Here is a 26,242-nt window from a genome sequence, read left to right as displayed (position 1 = left end):
TGGGTTGCCAAGACTCAGTAGAGGACAGGATAAATTTGCTCCACTGGTCCTCTCCCCTTGATGCTTCCTCCTTTCCCTTTCTCCAGATCACTCATATATTTACTGTTGTAACATACCCTCCAACATTTATCTGATGAAAATAGGGATGTCCTGTTCCATAATAGTATTTATAATAATTTTATCATTTATACCCCGCTCATCTGACTGGGTTGCTTCAAACACCCAAGACAGATTCCAGCATACATATAAAAACATAATAAAACATTTTTTAAAAAAAACTTTCCTATACAGTCATACCTCGTTTTGCGGCCGGGATCCATTCCAGAGCCCCAGCCGCTAGCCGAAAAGGATGCAGGGCAAAGCGCCGTGTCTGTGCACATGCACAGAGAGGTTTGTGCTTCTGCGCATGCACGAGTGGCAAACCTGTTCCGGTACTTCCGGGTTTGCCGCGGACATTCACCAGGATGGATGCTAGACAAGGCAGACGTTCGCGGAGGTATTACTGTACAGGGCTGCCTTCAGATGTCTTCTAAAGGTTGAATAGTTGCTTATCTCCTTGGTTCGTGGGCCTCATAACTCCATACCCTCCAACAATTCTCCAGTGAAAATAGGGATGTCCTAAGGGAAAGCAGGGCATTCTGGGATCAAATCAGAAAATGGGATGGCTTCTGTAAATCCAGTGTCCCTGGAAAACAGGGACACTTGGAGGGTTGGATGTAACCCTGCCTGAGGTCTGAGGACAAAGGCCAGGAATAGAAGTTATTTAAAATAACCACACAAACAATGGAGCTTATTAAAGCGCAAGTAACCTGAGTGTAGAAGGGTAGAGCCTGAAAGCAGGGGGAGATCCAGCCTCAGATTTTATTCTGCATGCACCTCTATCTGGGCAAACAACTAACACTTCAATAGCAGCCGATGGAAGACAAAACAGAGACCTGGCCGAAAAGGAAGGCCTGTGTTTTCTGTACAACTTCTAAAGAAGAGCAGCTCTAAAACTCCCTTACTTTTTATTTAGTGCTTCCAGTGGCACAGAAATGAAAGCTCACATTACAAGGGATGTATGTTGCCATCATAAAAAACAAAAAAAACACACCCTAAACCCAGCAGGCTACTATTTATCAGTACTGCAAGAGATTCTTTTATTACCTCCTTACAGGGATGTACACCTCTTGCGATGTAGTTATTGATTTCAACAAGTAAACTTTCTGGCTGGCTTTTATCTAGGAATTAGCAGTCCGGACTGAAATGGAATCCCACATTATTCCAGTAGTGTCGAGATGCGAGATGGCTGCATATTCCAGGAGCCGTGTAATCACCCTATTAGAGCTGTCTCCACTGCCACATGAAAGCGTGGTCTTTAAGTACTCGAGCAATTACGAGTGTTAACGCTGCCAGGCAATTCTTTAAAAAAATGCCGGTGTGGTGTGGCACAGTGTGGGGTTTTGTGTGTGTGTGTGGTTGTTTTTTGTTATTTATTTATTTTGCCTCCCTGCAGGTTTGGATGTCCGGCAGGCTCAGGTTATTGTGCTGACATCGGGTACCAAGTGCATAAATGGAGAATACCTTAATGACCAAGGGCTCGTGGTCAACGACTGCCACGCAGAGATTGTGGCGCGGAGGGCCTTCCTTCACTTCCTTTACTCGCAGTTGGAGCTTCACCTGAGGTAAAACTGCGCTTGGGTGGTTCGGTTTCCATTTAGTATTTGTATTCCGCTTCTCGAGCAAGAGCATCGAGCTTAAAGAGGCTCACAATAAATCAGTAACGCTGGAGATTGGTGAATGTTTCTCTCAAAATAATAATAATAATATCCCCCCAAAAAAGCATAAAACAGGCAAAACCCAACAAACTCAGCAAATAATTAACAGAGTTCAATGCAATCTCACAACAATTCAAATAATGTCCAAGAAATGACAACCATCTGATATTTATGCAGAGAACAAAATAGAATGAAAAAATGAGGATATGTTTGCCCGCCAAGTGAATAAAGGCTGGGGGAGCTAAAACCAGGAAAGGAAAAGTATTCTATACATATATGTATCAGGCACTGCCAATGTGGCATGATGTCATGAACTGGCAGGACTATGGGGAGGAGGAAGAGGAAGAAAAGGATCCCAGTGAGGGGTGTAGCTGAGACTGGGACACACCAGGGCAAGTTGGGGATGGGGAAGGAGAGGTTGACGTAGGAAGTACTCACAGGGTGACAGAGGATGGTGAGGGGATTGGGGTCAGTGCACAGGAACCAGAGCAGCAGGACCCATCTCCAGAGCCAGAGAGTGTCTCCACAAACACGGTGGACTCTGAGGCATAGGGAGCAGTGAGAGTGGCGCTCCAGTAGGCTGAGGCAAGTAAGGGCCCACGGCCCAGCTCCCTAGCTGGCTAGGTGGGGCTGGCTAGCTCTGGGAAGAGGCTTGGAGCAGGTGAGAGTCACCTGCTTCAAGTCCAGATGTTGCAATCAGCACGCAAAGTACAAAAGGTCAGCAGAGCTGAGTTTGCTCAACTGCCCGCGTTGATGGACCTCAGCTTTGATGCTCCAGCATCTCTGCGGGGCTGTGCTCCAGTTTGGACTTTGGACACATGGACTAGCTCTGGACTGGGGGCTTGACCTACTGACTTGCCACCAGGTAGGTCAGGGGTTTAGAACATGAAGTAGTAGTGATGGCTGCAGTGCACTTCTTGGTACCTCCTTGACAGTTCCTCCTGATTCTATGAGGTGCTGTTGGTCTCCTCCCACCTCTAGGGAAGAAATGGTTGGGCTTCCCTCTGGGGTCTCCTGGCCTCTGCACCTGCCAGGTGTGATTCAGAATGGGGCCCTTTCCCCCACCCAATGACGGCCTTTGATTCCCACTTCAACCATTTCCAATATGATCTTTATTCCCCTTCTGTTCCACCTGTAGATCTTCACTCCCATCTTCCTCCCTCCTCCCTGGCGGTGGTGGTAGGGGGAATTTTGTGGCTCGCCTCAGGTGCCAAAAGGTACTGGGCCAGCGCCGTGTGTATATGTTTGCACGTTGTTGACATGCAGCCAAATAACTCTACACAGGGAGTCGGATTTAGTCGAGAGACACTTTATGCCAGCCTATTTTCTTCCAGAAGCTATTAGATTTTAATCACAAAGCCGTGTTTCACGAAGCCTCTTGGTTGTTTTTGATGAATGCTTTAAACACAGGCCTGATAATAGCAGTAAATGACCGGCGAATGAAAGACTAGCCGTCTTCTCATTACGGGCATTTTCCTCCTTCGCAGCTGCTGAGTCATCCTGGGGAAGGTTATTTACGATGAACACGCTCTCTTGTATACTGTTGATCATTAATACGTTTGTTGGGTCTTAAAAGAGCTGACTGTTGGTGCGTGAAGCAGACAGTCACCCTGAAATCCAAACAGGATACTGTAGTGCTCCCTCTGTCTGACAATAAACGTTACAGGGCTGGAAACAAAGGGAGAATTAGCTTTTCCTAGATGTCGCTCGGTCACGAATGCTTCTCTCTCTGTAGTTTGGCCCTTCAGCCGGGTTTGCTCACCCTGAATCTAAGGGCCAAACTATGTGACATTAAATGCTTGAATGCAGCTAGTTATGTGCATTGGTTATTTATATCATAGTCACGGGAAAACCTCTGGGCAAGAGGTAGATAACTTCTTTCAGCCTGAGGGCCACAATCCCTTGTGAGGAAGCTCCCTGGTAAGCCAAAAGTTCAAATTAATCTCTGGGTTTTGTGAAGGAGCTCTTCACTCTGCAAACGGAGAGGAGTCCATGTTGAGCTGTACCTGTAAATACAGAGGTACCTCTGGTTATGTACTTAATACGTTCCGGAGGTCCGTTCTTAACCTGAAACTGTTCTTAACCTGAAGCACCACTTTAGCTAATGGGGCCTCCTGCTGCCGCCGCACGATTTCTGTTCTCATCCTGAAGCAAAGTTCTTAACCCGAGGCACTATTTCTGGGTTAGCGGAGTCTGTAACCTGAAGCGTATGTAACCTGAAGCATATGTAACCCAAGGTACCACTGTATGTGAAAAATTCAGTAACTGTGGTGTTTTTCTTTTTTGCATCTCTGTTCCATCTGGGCATTGATGAAATGTGGCATGTCAGTAACAGAGCAAGTGGTCATAACTTGAAAGAAAGAGAGTAAAAGCGAGAACCAGAAAGAGATCAGCCGGAACTGACACTGTCTCTTATAGTCTCTGCATTTTATTTTATTTTTTCATTTTTGGGTGTACATTAAATTATTATGTTTTCTCTGCTTAGCAGTCCCTGTGCTTGCTTTGTGTTAAGAATGGCATCCTAGTCCCTGAAGACAGAAGTGCAATCACTGTATCTTAAGCTCCGTATTGATCTATCTCCACAGCACATTCGGTTACTTTATTATGTTATTTCGATCGATGATACATTCCTTTTGTGTAGCAAATTCTCAGAGCAACACAAAACCCTGTTCACAACAACTTCTACAGATGGCTCTCTCACACACACACTCTCGATTTAGCCAGGAGCCGATGCCTCTACTCTATTGAACTACACACACACACACACACACAAAAAAATGCTACCTACCCCCAGTACCTTCTGAGTTGAAACGACTGCAAAGCTAAGTTCCCTTCCCTTCCACAACACAGTAATCCTTTTTATGCCTTGTCCACACATGATGTTGATCGGGTCTTTGGGGTTTAGCTCAAAAATAGTGGGGCATGTTTCAGAATAAAGTTGAAAAGAATTTCTACTAATAGTGAAAGGATGGCAAAAGTGTCTAAAGGCTATCCCTCCTTCCTCTTGCCCACATCCTTCTCATTCCTCTTCAGGCAGTATTTTCAAAATAAGCACAATTAATTTATGGAACTCACTGCCACAAGGCAGAGTCATTTGTGGCCCCAAGCATTTGTGGTTTTCAGATAAATATATGGAGACCACCTTCAGATTCAGAGGCAAATTGAGTATACCACTGCTTTCATACATGTGTAAGGAAACATACCTATATTAATTTATGTAAATATTATGCAAATATATGCTCACTTTTGGTGACACGTTTCCTCTTTTTGAGCGATAAGTGTATAAGCGACCATTCTAAAGACTAGGCATGAAAATGGAGGAGGCATCTGTCTTTTCTCATAAAGCAGGGCGGCCTTATTTTAACAACTTATTATTTATATGCCACCCATCTGACTGGGTCTCCCTAGACAATCTGGGCAGCTTCCAACAAATTAAAACATTAAGCGGAGTAAAACATCAAACATTAAAAACTTCCCTAAACAGGGCTGCCTTCAGATGTCTTCTAAAAGTCAGATAGTTGTTTATTTCTTTGACATCTGACGGGTGAGTGTTCCACAGGGCAGGCGCCACTACCAAGAAGGCCCTCTGTCTGGTTCCCTGTAACCTTATTTCTCGCAGTGAGGGAACTGCCAGAAGGCCCTCAGAGCTGAATTTTGGTGTCCGGGCTGAACAGCGGGAGTGGAGACACTCCTTCAAGTATACAGGGCTGAAGGATGTTGACAAAATGAAACACAGCAATGAACACTAGGCCATCTCTGCCCATTGACATGAGGTAACATGTTCAGGGGTTCTGAGTGGTTTTGCCCAATACTTTAGCATCAGTTGACAAAGCAAGGTTTTCTTTATTTTCACCTTTCAGGAGTAAACAGTGGGTGGGAGGAAATACTACAGGGAGGAAGCTGTGCCATCGCTCCATTTTATCCAGGAAGATAAGTAACTATACTCCTACAGAACTGAGTCCTTAAAAACTTACCTCTCCATCCCTGCTGTTAAATACCACCAGGTTTTCTCAATAGCCCAGCTTAGCCTAATAATACAGGGCAATGTGTGACACTTTCATGGTCTCTCTCAGTTCCCAGTTGATTTTGCTTTGCCATTCCATCCAAATGAGGAAGGGGGGAGGATTGTGCTTTAAAACTCCTGAATGGCAGGATTTTTCAGGTACTCGATTGTTCTGGGGTTTTTGTGGCAGGGTGATAATGCAATTAAAGTGGTTGGGAGATTTCACAGAAGGTGGCAGGGAAATGAGAGAGCTGCAGGCGTCCACCCTCTCTTCAGGAGATCCCAGTGGCTCAGCGTTCCTGTCAAGCAGGGTAATGTGCCTGTAAATTTCACTCGACAGAAAACGCATCGTAGCATCAAAAACCGACAAAACAAGCAAAGCATGGAAGAGTGACAGCCAAACGGTTTTAACAGCAGGCAGGCTGTGGAGGAGGTAGAGGCTCAGGCTGGAAGGCAGGCTAGTCGAAAGCAAACACAAGGCGCTGCTGAGGGTTGTTGATTGTGCTTGTGGAAGAGAGAGAGAGAGAGAGAGAGAGAGAGAGAGAGAGATGCATTCAGAGTTAGAAGGAAAAGAGCAACCACCCTGGGGGGGAAAGAGAATGTCGGTAAAATCTATCAGTGTGAGAAAAAACCTCCTAGACCAGGCATAGACAAACTCGGCCCTCCAGATGTTTTGGAACTACAACTCCCATCATCCCTAGCTAACAGGATCGGTGGTCAGGGATGATGGGAGTTGTAGTCCCAAAACATCTGGGTCTGTTAATCAGACCTATGAACCTGAAGTCCACTTCACATGCTAGAGAGTATCCCTACGCCTGCTGGAAAATAAATGTGCACACCACAAGGTAGATCTGCACCAGATATTTAAAGCTTCTCCTATGTACTTTTGAAGCGTGTGTCTTTTCACAAAGAATCCTGGGAGCTGTGGTTGGTTAAGGGTACTGGAAATCATAGCTCTACGATGAGGGAAACTACAGCTCCCAGCAATCTTTGGGGGAAGGGTTCTGCCTTGAATGTATGTTGGGTGTGCCATAAATTTGTGAAAGGTGGGCTGAGTCTTTATTTTGCTTTGAATAGGTGTGTTAGGAAGCCATTCTCAGGGTCTTAGCCCACGTACTGAGAGAAATAGATTTACCAGCTATTCCTGCATAATCATTTGGTCATAAAGGTTTCCGGGGTGTGTATGGAATTACCATACAGTGACACCTCAGGTTACAAACGCTTCAGGTTACAAACGCTTCAGGTTACAGACTCCACTAACCCAGAAGTAGTACCTCAGGTTAAGAACTTTACTTCAGGATGAGAACAGAAATCATGCGGCGGCAGCGGGAGGCCCCATTAGCTAAAGTGGTACCTCAGGTTAAGAACTGTTTCAGGTTAAGAACGGACCTCCAGAACAAATTAAGTTCTTAACCAGAGGTACCACTGTATAGAATCATAACCATATTTACACACACATTCTTGGTGCATGCGTGTTTGTGCTTTTCAACTTGAGGAACTGGGAATACTGCACCAAGGGTATTTCCAGAGAAGTCCAGTGTCAGTGCATAGGATCCTTCAGCAGCTACTAAGGCCCAGCGGTTGGGCAACGGTGGCAGCAGTCTCTCCTCCTCCTTGCCCACTCTCCAGCAGCCGCTATGAGCTGCCCAGGGAAGGCGGCCGGCGGCGGCAGCCATTGAGATGCAATGGGATGCTCCCTTGCTGCCACAACTGTTGCTCTGGAAAAGCTCCAACTCATCCTCCTCCCTGAGCTCAGCAGCAGCAGCACTGGCAGGGGAAACAGGGACATTCCAGGATCAAATCAGAACCTGGGATGTATTTCGTAATTCTGGGACTGTCCCTAGAAAATCGGGACACTTGGATTGTATGTAACTTGAGCTGGCCAAGGCTCACAACACAAAATGATTTGCAAAATTAGCTCATTGTATGCAAAATATGGTTGTGTGAATCTATCCAAATAAATAAATAAATTTATACCCTGCCCCCCCCCCCGCCAGAGCTGGGCTTAGGGCAGCTGACACAAGTAAAATTACAGTAAAAACATAATAGGGAAAAAAACCAATTTAAAATACAGGTTAAAATGCAATTTAAAATGCAGCCTCATTTAAAAAGTAGCCCATAGATCAAAACCATATGGGGAGGGAAACATAAGGGTCAGACTGAGTCCAAACCAAAGGCCAGGCAGAACAGCTCTGTCTTGCAGGCCCTGCGGAAAGATGTCAAGTCCCGCAGAGCCCTAGTCTCTTGTGACACAGCGTTCCACCAGATCGGAGCCACAGCCGAAAAAGCCCTGGCCAATCTAACCACCTTGTGACCTGGGACCTCCAAAATGTTGTCATTTGTGGACCTTAAGGTCCTCCGCGGGGCAAACCAGGAGAGGCGGTCCCATAAGTACGCAAATCTACTCTAACTTGTAAATAAGTCTCCCAATATTAGAAGTCTGGGAAAGAACTAGTTTGTTGGGATGTTAGTAGCCTGTGCTTCCATGGTGGCTGTAGATGAGGAGACCCCCCTCTCCCCTCCATGGCCAACATGGAAATACATGCTAGTGTTTTGTTTCTCAGTTTTCCCATCTGCTCAAAAAGTTATTCTGAAATTGGAGTGGTGATTGAGAAGTAAGCCGAAACCTTCAGCCTTTTATAAGCTGTAGGCAAAGGTGTGCTTCTTGAAATTGTTTCAGATTTATCTGTCATTCCAGAATGTTGGGCACCAAACCATTTATTTTTCCCTAATCCCACTTAAATCAGTGAACAGTGATAATAATGGGATAGTTGATTTGATCGACAGAAAATTCAGAAATTCTCTAGCTAAAAAAAATCAGATCTCCTTAGCAAAAGAAGGTTGAAATAAAACCATATTGTCAAAAAGAAGTAGCAATCTTACCATGCGCACAAAAAGTACTTTAAAAAGTGAATTAATGAAGACTAAAATCTCGAGATGTGCCAGCGTTGTCTTAACTGACAGTTTTAAACTTTTGACATGTTGTATTTCCATTCATACTAGCTTTCAGAGTGGGGTTAATATTGTTTCTCCAGCCTCAATTTTTGACCATAACTTAAGAAAACTTAAACAGTACAATCCTGTGTATGTCTACTCAGAAGTCGGGGCCAGTACTGAAAAGGCCCGACTAAGGTTGCATTCTGAGGTAGAGAATAGTGCGTTTGTTTTTCTAATTATAATGCTAGTGCTCCTTTTCCCTTTTCTAATGTTCCTTTCACACGGCAGTACAGAACTGTGGCTATTTGACCAATATTCCAGCATGTCACACTAAAGTTCATTCATACCAATGAACTTTGACAATATCATTGGACAATAATGATACTCCCTGGCCCTTTCCGCATAAGAGTGATTCTATTCCCCCATTATTCCCCCTTGAAAACAGCAGGAAAGAACTGTATACAAATATATTTCCTCAAATTTCACCCCTTAACGTAAGGTTACCAGATGTCCCCGTTTCCCGGGGACAGTCCCTGGATTTGGAAATCAGTCCCCATACAAAATCCATTGAAGTTGAAAAGTGTCCCCGGATTCATTGAAAAAAAATCTGGTAACCTTACCTTAACTCCCATGATTTATTTATTTTTCTGGAATCAAATAACACAGAAATGATTGTTAAACATGAACTAGATTCCATTCATTTTCTGGAAGTGGCTTTTACATAATGCAAATATAATGAGGAAATGAACAGGGACATGGAATAAACTGCTGTATGAATTGATTTGGTTTTAATATTTGAATTCCGCTTTTCCAGCAACAAGCACTGAGATCAAAGTGCCTCACAATAATGACAGCATTAAAAGTTAACAAATATTACAATCACTATACTATCAAAAACACAGTAACATTTAAATAAAAACAAAACAAAAAATCCATTAAACAATACAATTCAGAACAAGCTCATAGCAATACAAAGTAGTTGAATGAGCCTTACCACCTGCGTATAGGATTGCAGCTTTCCAGTTATAAAATCATAGTTAGCGGTTTTCTTAATGATAGTATTACTCGCCAAACACAAACAAAAAGGGAGAATTCGTTTGCTATTCCCCATCATTTTGTGGAAAAAAGACTACTCTTTTTTTCCAGCAACTGATAATTTTGTTATTTATATGCCACCTATCTGATTAGGATGCCCCAGTCACTCTGAGCGGCTCCCAACAAAATATTAAAAACACAGTAAAGCACTGAACATTAAAAAACTTCACTATTTAATAGTACTGGCACCAGTCACTCTTTTTGTTGCTGCCAAAGAGAGAGTTGAAACACACCCAGCTTTTGACTCTTCCTTCTTTGATCCTTTTCTGGATACAGAACCAATTATTTCATTATTATTATTTGCATTGATAAATAATGACAATATTCTGATAACTTATTTTGATTCTGATTTTATTTTATTGTACGGCTGTTTTAAATTGTTGGACCTTTAAACTCAGACACCGTGGAGATCATACAAGCATTACCTAGAGAGATGCTGCGATACAAGGTATTATAAGGGAAGAAAATATAACAAAGAGCCTGCGAGCTATCCCATAGGGAGAGCAGAATTAGTTCTGATTCGGAATGTAACAAATGACCTGCAACCTTTCTCTATGATCCTAGCAAACGACAAGAAGACGGCGAGCGATCAATCTTCGTGCGGTTAAAAGAGGGAGGCTACAGGCTAAAAGAGAACATTCTGTTCCATCTGTACGTGAGCACTTCGCCCTGTGGAGACGCACGCCTCAACTCCCCCTATGAAATCACAACGGACTGTAAGAAATGTACTTCCCTGGTTTGGTTTCAATTCAGCTTTTCTCCCCCCCCCCCTTTTTTTCTTTGTGTGTGTGTTTTTTGCTTCCCTTAATGTTTTCCTTCTCTGTTTCCCTGTTAAGTAGATGATGGCTGACTATGAAAATGATGCAATGGTTACACCTCTCTCAATGGGCCAGTAGAGAAATAATATGGGCTCCCTCTTAATAGTGGTTAAGGAACTGGGAGCCAGCTTCAGGGACAAACTTGCTCTTTGCAAGTTCTTTGCCTTCCCTGGAATAAATTTGCCATCTTAACCACCGTTAAGCAGTTCATCAGCACCGGCATTAACCCCAGTTAACTAGACTTCACCCCTAACTAAGATCTGAAACAACAGTTCAAAGGAGCTTGCAGATCCTAAGTCAAGGGAAACCTTTCTTTAATGCTAAATGCAGTTAATTCTGGGGAACCCTTATTAACCCTTACTAATGTTAAATGAAGTTAATTCAGCTGTTATCAAGCCTAACCTAGCCAGCTCTTGATTCCTTAACCATGGGTATGGATCAGAGTACTAAAGCATAGTAAGTAAAAGCAGAAGCATGTAGTCCTATATTACTATGAGAAAGCCAATATGGTGCCTCCAGATGTTGTCAGACTCTAATACACATCAGCTGTAGCCAGCTTGGACAAATTGACACACACACCACTTTAGTTATCTATTAACATTTGTATAACACTTTCCATACCAATCCCACTTGTTGTGTGGGATATCTGTGTATTTTTCCATGTTTTAATTGAAAGCAGCAATAAAGGAGCCATCACTGGATCTTGGCCAAAGAGGATAATCATCCACCCCTTGTAGGGAGCAGGTTACAGTTGCCCATATTATCCCCATAGTTCCTGGGGCTTGGGGCAATTTTGAGTGAAGAAATGGCACTGCAACACTGATCCAGTTCAGGTCTCCATGTGGCTGCTTTTCTACGTCTTTGAAGAAATTGGTAAATCTGATCAAGGATCTTCCATAGAATGCATCGTTTGGCCTTTGCACTCAACACAGAATATATATGTCTCGCCTCTGTCACCCATGCCTTGGTAACCTCTGCCAAGCATTTTGTATGGGAATTCCTTTCAAAGGGACTCGGAAGCTTCAGTGGTACAGATGCTATGGACCTTTCCTTGGGAATGTGGGGAATAAGAACCTCCGTCATGATTTCAGTTAACCACAGTTAGCCTCTGGGAAAGCCAGCCAGGATCTGAAAGCACATGGGCAGATCTGACCAGATTTGCAGCTGATGCAAAGGAATCTGGAGACAAGCAATCCGTACTCCGTTCCCTCACTCCATCAACCTTAATGGTGGTTAATGCTAAACAGGTTTCTTCTTGTATCAGGGTCCAAAACCAACATTAAGTTTTGGTTTCTGGTCCTAGTTAAACAAGAACCCTGGTTAATGTTATTCACAGTGAATGCCAGAATGCAGAAGCGGGGTGAACTAGACCTGGGAGAAGTTGGTGGAGTGCATACTCCAATAATTGGCTCCAAATCTCAAGAATACAATCAAGATAGAATTAGCATTACCTCTGCTCTTACCAGCTGTCAAAGCTCTAGGCCACTCCTCTGCCCTCTCTAAATTTGTGAGTGTTATATATGCCTATTCCCATATGTGCTAGTGGAATTCTGCCTGCCAAAGCCAGTAACATGATCCCAGCATGCCCAGAGGGGACATACAGGTGTCTCTGCACTGAAGTACAGAACTGCTCTGTATTATGTTATGCAAAGTTTGTTCCAAAGTTATTTGAGCTTTGATCTGCCCCATTCTCCTCCTCCTTGTTCATTATGCCCTCTAAAACCACCTACGGCACCTTCTTTCAACTCCCTCCTCGAAACCCATCTTTTTTTCCACAGTAAGCTGCTGGCTTAGTCCTCATTCTCAGATGAATCAAAGCCAAAGTGCATTTGCTCACATTATCCCTTGTTTTGTTTTTCTTGCTTCCTCCACTCCCTCCTGTCTCGCTGTTGCTTTCCTTTTTGAGAGTTAGCTTATAAGAGGGACCTCTTTCTCCTAGTGCTTCTCTATGAGGCAGTATGTGACCTGATAGTGCATGTACATGACAACAGCAATAGTACACTTTTTAGGTGTGTTTTTGAAACTCTTCCAATCAAAGACTTTGGAAAAGATGAAGACGTTTTTCCAAGGGGGAAACTTGATTCCTCAACTTTTTACATGAGAAAACTCAGCCAAGGTCTTCCCCTTTTTCCACCCCTTTTGCTCTCGGTTCATTTTTCTTCCATAGCCTGCATTTTTTGCTGTTCTAGACAGACCAGCAGAAGCAGGCAAATCAAGTCTGCCCTGAGGCTGCCTCTGCTGTCTTCCCCCCCCCAGGCTGCTTTTTCTATCTTTTGCTAACATGTTGTCTTGCCTTGTGCCATTGACTTCCTGATAGCCCAGCTCCCGTTTTATCCCACAGTCCCGTTAGGTCTGAAACACACCATTGCATCTTCTCTGCATGTGGTCTTCTTCCTGCTTGCCTATTAACCTACAGCTGTGCTGGAGTTGTGAGGCAGACACATTTCTGTAGTGCTTCCATCGCAACAGGATCGGCATGCAACCACGACATCTGGGTCGTTGGGTTTGTAGGTAATCTGAGGGTGAGGCACAGAGTCAGGATTCTTCCTCCCCCAGAAGAGAGCTAGCAGGGGACCACACTGCACAGAAACATGTCTCTCAAGGAAGCACACAAATAGACATGTCTGCCACAGGCTCTCTGGCATAAACAGTAGGGCTGCCTGCCTGTTGAATCAATACATTTATCAATTAAAGTTTTAGTTGGTCATTTGACATTAACCTCAGTTAATTTTGATTCAAAATAAGTTTGCTAGCAACAAAGCCCCTCAGCAAAGGTTCCTTTTTTTGGACTATTGAAAAAACATACTGTACAAGGTTACTTGTAATTTGATAAGGCTCATTGTTCATTCCATGTTACAGTACCATTTCAGAATAAAAATAGATAAGGAGGAAAGTCTTTCCAGGTATGTATGCTAAAGGTAAATGGGACACGGGCAGTGCTGTGGTCTAAACCACTGAGCCTCTTGGGCTTACCAATCAGAAAGTCGGTGGTTCAAATCACTGCAACGGGGTGAGCTCCATTGCTCTGTCCCAGCTCCTGCCAACCTAGCAGTTCAAAAGCACACCAGTGCAAGTAGATAAATAGGTACTGCTGTGGCAGGAAGGTAAACGGCATTTCTGTGCACTCTGGTTTCCATCAGTGTCCCATTGCGCCAGTAGCAGTTTAGTCATGCTGGCCCAGAAAGCTGTCTATGGACAAATGCCAGCTCCCTCAGCCTGAAAGCGAGATGAACACCACAACCCCATAGTCACCTTTGACTGGATGTAACCATCCAGGGGTCCTTTACCTTTTTTTACCTTTTACCTTATGTATGCTAAAATGCTTTAAATCACTGCCCCAAACCCTTTATTTAAATGTGTCAAAATGATGAAAAAGTTTGTTGTTTAATATAGGGAAGCAGAAACCTAAGTTTCCAAGCTGGTCACACAGAGGTTACTCATCTTATGTGCATCAGTGTGTGTGGGTAGGTGGATGGGGGGGAGCAGGGTGAAGAGATACCAGCCAAAGCACAGAAAACCCAAAGTACCCTATGTGTGACCAGCCCATGAGTTTCCCACTGTGGGCATCTTGCTACAGTGAACGCATGGCATATTATGGAATGTATAGCCATACTCCCTTTGAGCGCTGCAGCACAAATGGCACAGGAGAGCCACAGTGACGCAAAACATTTGGCAGTATCTGAAACGCTGTATCTAGTACCCAAATTTGGCCAGACCTTATGTGAATAGTGGAGAGTCTCCTTCGAGTCCTGGCTTTTGTTCTTGCTATCTCTCTCTCTCTCTCTCTCTCTCTCTCTCTCTTTCTCCAGCTGTGTTTGCTCCTCTCTGTTGTGTGACTATAAGAAGAGCAGACCAAAATCCAATATATTTAGTCCAGCATAGTGTTTTCAACAGTGGCCAACCAGATGCCAATGGGAAACCCACAACCAGGACATAAACACAACAGCAACTGGAGTAGAATCAGAGCTATAGAGCTGGAAGGGACCCCAAGTCCAATGCAAGAGTCGTATCTAAAAAAATCCCTGGCAGATGGCCAGCCACCCAGCCTCTGTTTAAGAGCCTCCAATGAAGGAGATTCCACCAACTTTTGAGGGAGACTGTTCCACTATCGAACAGCTCTTACTGCCAGAAACCTATTCCTAAATAATTGAATACCTCTGGTTTTCAGAGGCATGCCGTTTCAGATCCTGGATGTCGTAATGTAGCCCTCATGACTAGCAGCCATAGAGAGCCTAATCCTCAATGAATTATAGGTAAAACTATATTGTTGCATTCTGTTATGCCTCTGTGCTTCTCGGCATTCATTTTGGAAGCGTAAATACAAAATGGCAGCCAGGATTTTTAAGCTCGTTTAATTGAGGTGCTTCTCTCTCTCTTCCCATCAGGTGTCCATGCTTTGCCCTATGGGCCCTGCAACGCCTTCAAAATGGAGGTGCTCAAGTGCTAATTTTAGATGAGCAACGCAATTAGCAATTAAAAATAATGCTCTTGAAACCTTCGAGCTGCTCTTGCTTTGATTGGTATCTCCAAGCAAACCACCTGTGCAGAATCTGAATTCCTCTGATTAATTTGTGTGTTTTCTACTTCAGACATTCTGTTATAATCCAGACCCAGAAATGACAAATTACTACTACTAATAATAATTTATTATTACGGTCAGAGACTAGCTTGTAAAACACATAATGGGACTGCACTCCCAGAAGCAAAGCAGACATTTAAAAAAAAATATTAAAGAGACCAAACAATTTGGAAGAAAGGGGAAAGGATAAACTTCAGAAAATATCACATTGTATTGTTATTTTCTGTCTTCAAGTACAACTGTGAGGTTAAGGACCCAGCCTTGCTGTTTTTCCCTTTGGGTGAAAAACACTTCATCAAATGCATGAAAATGGCAAAATTTCTACTCCACAAAAGCATATGTCTGAATGCACTGTTTAAGGTATAAGGTAGGCTTGCCATATTTCAAAAAGTTGAGCTATTTTAAGGAAACCTCTAAAAACAAGCAAACAAACCCACCCACCCCCTGCCGTCGCCAGCATCTCCAAGAGCTGATTCTTCTTCTTCGAGCAGGGAAAGAAAGAAATTTTCACCATGCAATTTTTTTTAATTTTTTTTTAAAAAAAACAGAACCACGCCCCCCAAAAAACCTGAAAACGGCCAGACCCTAATGCACCCCTTTCTCCAACACAGCCCTCTCATCACTTCCACTGCCGCCGAGGTGTAGCCTTCCCCAGAAATCTTTTGATTTTAAAAAAAACAAACCAAAGAGGGGGTGGGGAGGGAGAGAAACACACACACACACACACACACGCCCAAAAAACAACTGGTTGCCATACATTCAGGAAATTCTGGAGATCTCTTAACATTCAAAAAAAATTCCCCCCGGAAGCCAATTTAGGCATCCAATTTCCATATATGTCTGGAATTTTCCAGACATATGGCAAGCCCTAGATATAAGATATCAGAGAGATAGTTGTTGGGCTTTCTTTTTCTTTACATTTTTCTTCATTTGTTATTTTTATTTTACCTTTATCAAGGTTAGCTATCTGGAATTCATGCTCCACTGTATTATAACAATGCTAAGAGCACCAAAACTGTGCCTTCAGCTTGAATCCCTACCTATTAAAATTGTCCTTCACCAATTAGTCAACATAGTGCCTTGTTGACATCTGCTTGTAGATTCCAGCCCTATTACAAATGCATTTGTCATCCGAAGGATTAGTGGAATTCATTGCCGTTTGAACTCGCTTTTGTTTCCAAGCGCTCTATCAACCCTTTATAAACAAACTATCGTAATGAACTGAGAAGCGAGTATAAAAGGGAGGGTGCAAGAGGCCTCACGCCCCCCCTTCATGGCTGGGGAGTAGCATGCAGTGAAGCAGAGAAATAGAAAATGAACTTCTGAGGCAGCCACACGTAAATTTCAGACAGGTTTTTACTCTTGTGATTCTGTTTAATCACCATTCATTTCCAGCAATATTTTTTTTTAAGGTGGGGGAGTGGAGAATTCTTAATTTGCTTTTTACTAAAAAAATTCATCGTCTGTCATAACACAAAGGCTGACTAGTTGCAAATCATTGCAAAAATAATTGAACTTACGGTATATTGCATTTTAGATTTTTTTATATATAAAAAGAGAAAGGAAAGGAAGGGGGGCAGGGGAGAATTTATCTCTACACATTCAAAGGATCAAAACTGATACTAATAATTCTGCACTTCCTTCTTTCCTTTTCTCTGACGCTCTGAGCAGTGATTTACACATCTAATGTCTAGTCAGGCACACATCATAAACCCACTCCAAATGATTTTTAAATTGGCCCTCTCTAATGCTGGGGTCGGGTTGACATCTTGTTCCGGATGAAGTAGCATCTTCAGCTGACTTCTCCCTCCCTCCCTCCTGCTCCTTCCTACCTCCTCCCTTCCCCTCCCCGCGGCAATTAGCGAAGATAATCAAGGGGGAGAATAAGCGATGCAAAAATCAGGAAGACTTAACAGCCACAGAGGCTCGGATCAAATTGAAAAGGAGAGCAGCAGCGGGCTGGAGCTTGTGGCTTACCAGTGGATGAGTAAATAAATATTGAGAGGTGTGCCTTTTTAAAGATGCTGAACCAAAAATAACAGTTAAGTAACAAGTTAAGTACAGTGGTGCCTCTGGTTGTGAACAGGATCCGTTCCGGAGCCCCATTCGCATCATGAGCAGAATGCAACCCACGCCTGCGCGTGCATGGGTCACAATTCGCCACTTTTGCACGTGCGCGTGACATCATTTTGAGTGCCTGCGCAAGCGGCGAAACTCAGAAGTAACCCTTTCCGGTACTTCTGGGTCGCCACGGGACACAACCTGAAAAGACGTAACCTGAACCGAACGTAACAAGAGGTATGACTGCAACGGGAAATGAGGTGCCCATTACCTGGTAGAAAGTGGTCTGCTGGCCAGAGCTGGTCCAAAGCTTTTGGTCTAAAATGCTGGAATTCAACATCAGTTTGCTCTTTTTGACGTATTTTGTACATGGCTTCTCAGGCTACTGAGAGGGCTGACCATGTCCAAGCCCAAACCTGAACCTCTGAATCACACAGGCTCCATTGATTTTACAGTCAGGTGGTGTCCAAGGCAGTGGTGCACTCTGGGCAAGTCTCTGGGACTGTGGACATCGCTTTCTTTCATGAATGCAGTAAGAGGTGCAGTTTTTACTGTTAGGAACAAGTGATCCGTTACTCCCATCAGAGAAGTCTTAATTGTTTAGTTTCAAGCTGCAGTCCACCTGGCTCATTTGCTTGAACCGTATGAAGGTTCTGTTCTCTGTGCACATCTCGATGGGGTGCCCTGTCTTCGCTCTTTCAATCTCCATGTGGGTGGCATGGTGCGGTCTGCATGATGTGGGCTAATCTTTGGCAGGCTGACTAATGTGTCTTGAAGAATCTTGCCTTAGGGCAGGCGGTTGGGCTTGGTGACCCTATGGGTTTTCTCTCCATCCCAAACAAATGAACATGAGCTGTAAAAGTAGGTCTCAGATGTTCCCGAAATCTGCCTGGAATAGGAGTGAAGTTTGCAGAATGCCTGTCAAGAGCAGGCTCTTATTTGTGTCTGAATCCGTTTGCATTTGGTAATTATGCCTGTCAATGCACCTTGCTCAGGCTTTGATCCTTGTCAGCTAACATTTACTTAGTATAATCAAAGTCATGCAAATTGCAGTGTATTCAACCCTGTCCTGGAATTGCTGGTATTTTCAGGTAGCGCCTTCCATCTGTGGGCATGTCTGTGTGTGTGTGTGTGTCTCCCTTCTGCCATTTCTAATTTTCAAGCTTTGAAATACAGAAGGAAGTGCAGTGCTTTGGTTGCAATTTGAGGACTTCAGATCTGAAAAATCAAAGAGTAGGCCAGCCAAGGTTAGAAAAAGGAGAGGCATGGTTTACGTAAAGCCTCTATGAGGTTCTTTGTTGGTAAGGATGAAACAAGGAGAAAATTAGGCAAGGTAATGGAACATCTGAAAGCTTTCCACCAGAGGGCACTTATTCCTGAAATAAACAGCACTGGTCCAGCCGTTCCAATCCTCAGCATCCAGATGTGAGCAGGATGGTAGCATGGCAGGCCAACTGGGAATGCTGTGCTCAGTCTGCATAGCTGGCACCTGCAATTGCGGCAAAGGCAGAAAAGGTGCTTTGCCTTTCCTCAGGATGCATCCTCCACAGTGGGCAGCATCTGACACAAATTAGCCAGAAGCTAGGAAGCCAATCACAGGATACAGCCGGGCAATGCAATCCTATCCATGTCTACTCAGTGGCAGTCCCATGAGTTCAGTGTGCAAAATCACAGCCTAAAGCATCCAGGAAAAGAGAATTGTCAGTAGCGGGTGGTGTCCATTGGGACCCATAGGGCAAAAGGCAGAGAGACCAACAGTAGCTGGAGCCAACTAATTCTAGTTTTGCCCAGGCAAATAGAGCTTCTGTGTATATCAGCCACATACAAAATATCCATGGCTGCTCCTTCCCTCAGCCGCACGCCCAGTCTCCAATTTCAGACATCATCATATATCAGTACATCGCAATGTTTAGCTGCTGATATATGTTGAAAACCAGATATCGCCCAGCCCTAGTAGAAACGAACCCACTGTACAAAAGTATTGTTCATTGTTCCACCCACTTTTGCCTTTGCCTTCACCTACCACAAGAATGTGGCCCCAAAAGGTTGCTCAGGCTGAGCAAGGTTGCCCATCCCTGGTGGAATGCAATGGGGCTTACTCCCCTGTAAATGTGTATTGTTGTTGTTTAGTCATTTAGTCGTGTCGAACACTTCATGACCCCATGGACCAGAGCACGCCAGGCACTCCTGTCTTCCACTGCCTCCCGCAGTTTGGTCAAACTCATGCTGGTAGCTTCGAAAACACTGTCCAACCATCTCATCCTCCGCCGTCCCCTTCTCCTTGTACCCTCAATCTTTCCCAACATCAGGGTCTTTTCCAGGGAGTCTTCTCTTCTCATGAGGTGGCCAAAGTATTGGAGCCTCAGCTTCACAATCTGTCCTTCCAGTGAGCACTCAGAGCTGATTTCCTTCAGAATGGATAGGTTTGATCTTCTTGCAGTCCATGGGACTCTCAAGAGTCTCCTCCAACACCATAATTCAAAAGCATCAATTTTTTGGCAATCAGCCTTCTTTATGGCCCAGCTCTCACTTCCATACATTACTACTGGGAAAACCATAGCTTTACCTATATGGACCTTTGTTGGCAAGGTGATGTCTCTGCTTTTTAAGATGCTGTCTAGGTTTGTCATTGCTAAATGTGTATAGGGTACAGCTTTAATGTGCAAATTCCAGATTGTATTTATGGAAAGGGAGGGAAGTAGGACACTGCTACAGCTGCCCTCTGCTCCCACTTGGCCCATCACTGTTCACCTTAGAAGAGAAATATAAAAGCTCTTGATCTGTTGTTATCACCGATGATGCTTCCTTTCTATTCTTTCCTTTTTCCATTCCAGTGAACAGCATTAAGCACATAGTAAGGAAGTACCGTGGGCATCTTCGAACGAAGATTGAATCTGGGGAAGGAACCATTCCAGCCCGATATCCCAGTGCGGTGCAAATGTGGGATGGTGTGTTATTGGGGGAGCAGCTGGTCACCATGTCTTGCACAGACAAAATTGCCAGGTAACTTTATAGTGAAATTGCTAAGCGGTCGAGCAGCAAGCAAGCATGGAAATGTCATTAAAATTATAAACGGTGATTGTTTTCTGGTGGAAAATTTAATTAACTCTTAAGGAAATGGTAGCCACCATAATCACCTATCATGATCATTGCCACAGCCATGCACTTCGATATCAGAATATGTTCCACGTGCATCAGCTCTCTCACATATATACAGGAGCACTGGATCAGAGCTATAAGGATTTTGATAGATTTGATCTTTGGTAACTCAGGCTTCCCCTGGGGTGGTCGCCATCTGTTCCTCAGATGTTTCAGAACAGTGGTTTTCAGACTGTCTAGCTTCAAGGACTTTGACTTGCTTGATGAGGACCCTATTGTGCATTGTAGAGGATTCTGGGGTATGCAGGGTCGGTTCACGAAGAGCACTGGATGGGCAATTGCGATGTGGAACACACTGTGCAAAATGCCTAAGGCCAACGTTTAATGACAGACTTGAATCCTTCCTGAATTAAAACAGAGGAACTGCAAACCAAAGGATAAAATGTGAAACCATGCACAGGCCTTAAGATTTTGTACATATGAGGATGGTAATGCTTTTTGGAGGAGGGTTTGTTTGTTTGTTTGTTTGTTTGTTTGTTTGTTTGTTTGTGATGGTTTGATGCTACAGCACAAAAATGCTACTTTTTGCTCTCACTTTTCGTAGCTGATCTGTTTGAATATTGTACAGTCACAATTGTTTTTTACATGATTGATCCAATCATAGGAATGAGGGAAAAGTTCAATGGTGATATATTGAAATAATCTGACACACAGACTATGAAAATATTGCGAAATAATATTGTTGGGTTAAATCTTCCCCTGTTGTAATACATTTTCTCAAAGAGGGAAGGGAAAAGTCTCCAACACAATTTCCCTGTTTCTTCCAAGAATGACCAGAGTTTCAAAATCAAATTTCAGGCAGAAGAGAATGACTAAGTAAATTAAGGGTTCCAAACCATATTGTCACTGCCTCTGTTTTTCTGAATGTCAATAGACAGTAAATTAAATATAAACTCAGAAACCAATATTATATTTAATATTAACAGGAAATTCAATTGCAATACAGAGTATCCAGAACTTCATTTTCTCCAAAGAAACCTGCCTTCATCCACTACAAAATCAGTCTACAGTATTTAAAGATTTCTTACATTCATCCACAGCTGTAAAATATGGCAATCTGGTGTCATGTTCTGTGTTTCCAGGATCAAAGGCAAAAGTTCAAAAGTATTCCAGTTGTGAATGTTATGACTTATTAATGATATGAATATGAACTTGGGTTTTAGACAGCTCTTAACAAGTTAATGTGAGAAGAAGAGAGGCAACAGAGGTAAAGTTCCCTTTAGTGATCACTCACCCCGCACCAGGGCTCTTTCTAGGAATGGCTGGATCAATCTATTTGTGGCCCATGTCCATTTCATATGTGTTCATTCATAAATCAATTCTATCCCATTTCCAAATGAATTATTTTTAACCCACACAAAACTTGATATTTAAATACATATGTAAACTCTTGTTCAGGTACCCCCAAAATCTTAATGTTTAAATTCTAAACATATTTTATCCTTAAAATATATGCTTTTAAAGCATTTCAGTACTTTCTGAAAGGAGAACTGTGTTGTAAAATGAAGGAAAGTGCATATTCCAAAGGATAGTTGTTTCAATCTGTGCATTACTCAAGGAGATACAGATCAGGTCAACCTGCACTGGAATTCACAAAAGCCAAATCCCTTAAGCATCCCTGGTTCTATCTGAGAGCCTTCCCTGGAGGACTTCTTTCTGCTTCTGAGTTCAGTCTGGGGGTGAGGTTCAGACTCTTCCAGGTTTCTTGGCTGTCAAGACTTCCTACTTCATCTTCCACTTGTCTTCCCTCTAAATTCCACGCATTACACATGCCACAAGGACGCTGTCAGAAATGTCATAATTCCTGCCATCCCCTCCCAGCCATGATGTCTAGTGACATCACCTTGCGAGATTCCTTGCTCCTGCCCTGTGCCATTGGACGTGCCTGATGGGAGCAGGAGCAACTCACAACTCAGTAACGCCACACCCTATATGCTAGATGTTGCAGTAGGGTGAGGAAGAACTCGCTGTGGGAGTGCTATTTTGGGTGGCATCTCTGCACTGAGTGGAATGTATAGGCCACCTTTCAAAGGAAAGAAACTGCTCGTGTTGCTGTCCAGTCCCGGTGAGGATGAACTCACAGAGGGGCTTTGAAGGAAGCAGACCCGGCAATGGTCTGGAGTGGATAGCAAGAACAGGTAGCAAAACAGGCAGGGACTGTGTATCCAATCTTACCTTTGTACAGTAGACTACATTCATTCATTCATTCATACACACATACAAAATCAGATATTTTCACACACACCCGTACGTATCTTTCTAGCCAGGCAAGCAAGAGGCACCATCACAGTTCAAAAATACATTCCAGCCAGGCAAAGGCATTCAAGGAAGGCATGGAGCAAGGCTTGCGAGAGTTCTGTCCTGGAGAGGTGGGTGGGTCCTGGGAGTCCTAAGGGCCAGACAGAGAGAGTGCAGGAAGAGGAGACGATTTAGGAAGCTGTGGGAAGGATCTTCAGTCCTCTCAACTACCTCCTACCAGGAAAAGTTGGTGTGCTCATTAGGCCTAGGAGGGGAGGAGCCTTAGAAAGGTTGAAAGGTGGGACCTTCAGCTCTGACAACTGCTCTACAGGGTTAAGACCTACTGGGAAGTGTTGCTGAGTTGTAGAACATTTCCTTGAATAAAGAGTCAACTTCACTGACAACTGACTGTTTCTTCGTGCTAACCTGCATCTGACTCCAGCCTTGACATTAACTCTCTTTATTCAAAGAAACAAAATAGCTCAGGAAATCACCAAGGGTGAGGGGAGCTGGTCACAGCAGGAGGGGGAGACCCACTGGCTTATTAATCAGTCTGCTTCATCACCGCCTCTTGGACCCCTCCTCTCCAACTTCCTGTTCTGCCTCTGGTCCTGGACTGCTTTCTGCCACAGATGCTTCCTGCTCACAAAACCCTGTTGCCTCTTCAAATTCTGACACCTTCTCCCCCCAGTCTGCTCCCTCTTCTCCCTCTGACCAGTCATCATCGCTCCACTACCAGTCCCCTGGCTCTGAGCTTTCTTCCCTTGGGGGTTCCCCAGCTGATACCTCCCACCATTTCTCTGCATCCCACCAGTCCATAACATCACCATAACAGAAACATATATTTTGGAAGGTAGGCATCCTTATATCTCCCCATTTAGACTAGTCCCCTAAATGTTTCTGGTAAATTGGTGTATTAAAGCCTGGTGCCTCCTTTCCAAAGCCTGGGAAGCTTCTGTCTTGCTTAGGGAGGGAGGTGTGATCTCACACATATGTCACCCTCACAAGCTAGTGCCTCTGGCCCTAAATGTTCCCCTGCGAAAAATTTCACTGCACACCACTGATCTCATGTGTTCATATATTGGCTGATTTGATTTTCATGGGGTCCAAACGCTCAAACGAATTCATATATGCCTAAATGAGATTGTTGAGTAAGCAGTCCTTTGATTGAATTGTCCTTCGGGGGTTTTAGCGATTTGGAGAAAAATTCCACATCGAGAACATTGGCCCCAGTTCCTTGAAAAGAGCCTACTTTGCATGACTTACAAAGAGAAGGAGAACCAGAGTAGCAGTTTTCTGATATATTGGAAAGAATTACTGGAGCTGAGCAAATAATGCACAATTAATAATTTATCCCAACAGCTGTTATCATACTTTCTTGCTCACAAGGTATTTGTAAGCAACATCAAAAAAGCATTTCCCTCCATTCAGTTATCATTCACAGCATTCAGCAGTTTTTGTGCATGTTAATCCCAAGTAAATTAAAATTCAGTGCTACCCTCTGCACTCCAAGTCCATTTTAAGAACATCAGAATAGCCTAATATCTTATTGCTGGAAGATATCAAACACAGACTTAGCTGGCAGTGCCATTGGGCAACTGGGAGCCTTGATTTAAAATTCCCCACAATTATCCTGATATGATTTAAAATGGCAACTCCATAGGCTCAACTTCCCAGTGTGGGGTTCAGCAGTGTCAGTGGGCCCTGCCAATGTGCTGACAAATGGTCTGAGAATACATTATATATGGGTAACAAGAAGCTAAAGTGGATTGCACTTCTGTTTGGGGACAATTTGAGAAGCAGACAGAACAAAAAGCCACAGGGAGATGCCCAGAGGAGGATCTAAAATTTCTAAAACTTCCTGGGTGTAGTGTATGTGTTTTTTAAAAGATGTCTCCTCTGTCCACTGATTGGTACATAGGTCAATGACTTTTGGGGGGCTAGGGACAGATTTACAAACCAGAAACAGTGTTATGGGTATCACACCCCTCTACAGCCAAACACACACTGTTGGCTAGATCAGAATTCTTGTTTCAAGCCTAATTTCAGGAGATGGGTGGGTGGAGAGGGGGACCCTGCGGGCATCAGAGAAAGCTTCCATGGGCATATACCCCCGATGGGTGCAGTATAAATAATAAAGTTGTTATTGTGTGCTCATAAATGCTATGTTGGCACCCCTTGAATCAGTACATGAGCACCATCTTTCAGACTTTCCAGGCCAATCTGCTGGGAGTCTCCCTTCCTTTTCCACTGGGACCCTGTAAAGCTTAAGGCCACCTATGAAAAGGCTTAAGCCCTAAAGCACAATTGCTTTACACAATGATATCAGCAAAATGAGTTGCATGCAAGAGAAATGTTCCAAGATAACTATAAAAAACATCAAAGTTTTTGCATGTCTTTTAGTGACAGACTATCAGGATCGCATATGTTGGCTTGGAAGGTTTGACCCTGGAATCTGCAGCTTATTACTTATGGCAATAGACCTGGGTGGATCCAACTGCTTGAAATGGACCATCAGTTGCTGTCCCAGGTCCACCTGAAATGAAAGTGGAAATCAATTAACACAACTAGCTCCCCCAACTAGAGACAATCTGCACACATGATACAAGTCTATTTGCAATCTTCTCTCTTCTTACTGAACCCCTTTCTGCATCAATCAGAATTTGGCCTTGGTCTTTCACTGTCAGATACAAAAAGACGAACCACCCACTGCTAAAATACAGATCAAACCCTAATGTAGTAGTTCCAGTTTCCAAACCAATAATAGCTGAATTGTCATGTAACTAGAAAAACCACAGGTGTTCTGCAGACTGGAGACTACCATGAATAACAATCCTTATTGCGTGAAAATACAGGAGGAAGCTTTGATAATTGGCTGCATGATCCTCCAGCATAGTAAACAGGAAAGCCTTGTGATGGTGCACGTCAGACTCAGGAAGAACAGAGCCAGCACAGTATAAGTGACATTATGTACTGTAGGGGTGAAGCAAAGGGGTAAAGGTTGACCAGGAAAACTCTGGATGCCCCTACTATTTGCTGGAGGTAACCATGCTTGGTGTTCCAGGACCTGGGACAGCAACTGATGGTCCATTTCAAGCAGTTGGATCCACCCAGGTCTATTGCCATAAGTAAACGTGATGGGGCTTTCAGGAGCTGGCTGTTCAGGACCCTGGACAGCAACTCCTATTCTTAAATGCAATGTTAGGCAGCTGCAGAGGATTAATGTACTGTTCCGTGTGTAAGACATGGAGTTTTTTTTACCCAAAAATAATGTTAAAAAGGGGGATAGTCTTATACACGAGTGCAATCTTCCCCATGGATGTCTTATACACGGGGGCGTGTTATACATGGAAAAATACGGTATTTTAAAAGGTGGGGGGAAGTGTCATCTACTGAATGGAAGACTAGCTCTTCTCTGATACCTTCCATGTCATTACTGGCATTTCAATTATAGACAGATGGGGACCACATATGTTTGTAGGAATTAGATGTACCGAAAGCAGAATGACCACCCCAACTTCTGTAATAAATACAGAAGTAATGGCAGTGGACAAAACACCCCTAAAACCAGTGTTATACTCCCCGTATCAAAAAC

The 26,242-nt window shown here is 43.7% G+C and overlaps 1 protein-coding gene and 1 long non-coding RNA gene across 9 annotated transcripts in view; one reads left to right on the top strand and one right to left on the bottom strand.

Moving 5' to 3' along the window:
* The window catches only part of LOC310828150, a 37,120-nt gene extending 22,446 nt beyond the window's left edge, over nt 1-14,674 (bottom strand). The window contains exon 1 of the long non-coding RNA XR_014556726.1: nt 14,327-14,674. This is a non-coding gene — a long non-coding RNA (uncharacterized lncRNA). The remainder of the gene's footprint in view (nt 1-14,326) is intronic.
* The window catches only part of ADARB2 (adenosine deaminase RNA specific B2 (inactive)), a 381,789-nt gene that overhangs the window by 323,806 nt on the left and 31,741 nt on the right, over nt 1-26,242 (top strand). For all 8 annotated transcript variants that reach the window (XM_083704834.1, XM_083704833.1, XM_083704837.1 and 5 more), the window contains 3 exons: nt 1,496-1,664; nt 10,357-10,508; nt 20,085-20,253. In XM_083704834.1, coding sequence (XP_083560960.1) covers nt 1,496-1,664; nt 10,357-10,508; nt 20,085-20,253 — 490 coding nt within the window. The remainder of the gene's footprint in view (nt 1-1,495; nt 1,665-10,356; nt 10,509-20,084; nt 20,254-26,242) is intronic.

This window comes from Podarcis gaigeae (assembly GCF_964106915.1).
Source record: "Podarcis gaigeae genome assembly, chromosome: 12".
Taxonomy (NCBI): Eukaryota; Metazoa; Chordata; class Lepidosauria; order Squamata; family Lacertidae; genus Podarcis; species Podarcis gaigeae.
The sequence above is the reverse complement of the archived record's forward strand: the minus strand, read 5'-3'. Positions and strand labels throughout refer to the sequence as shown.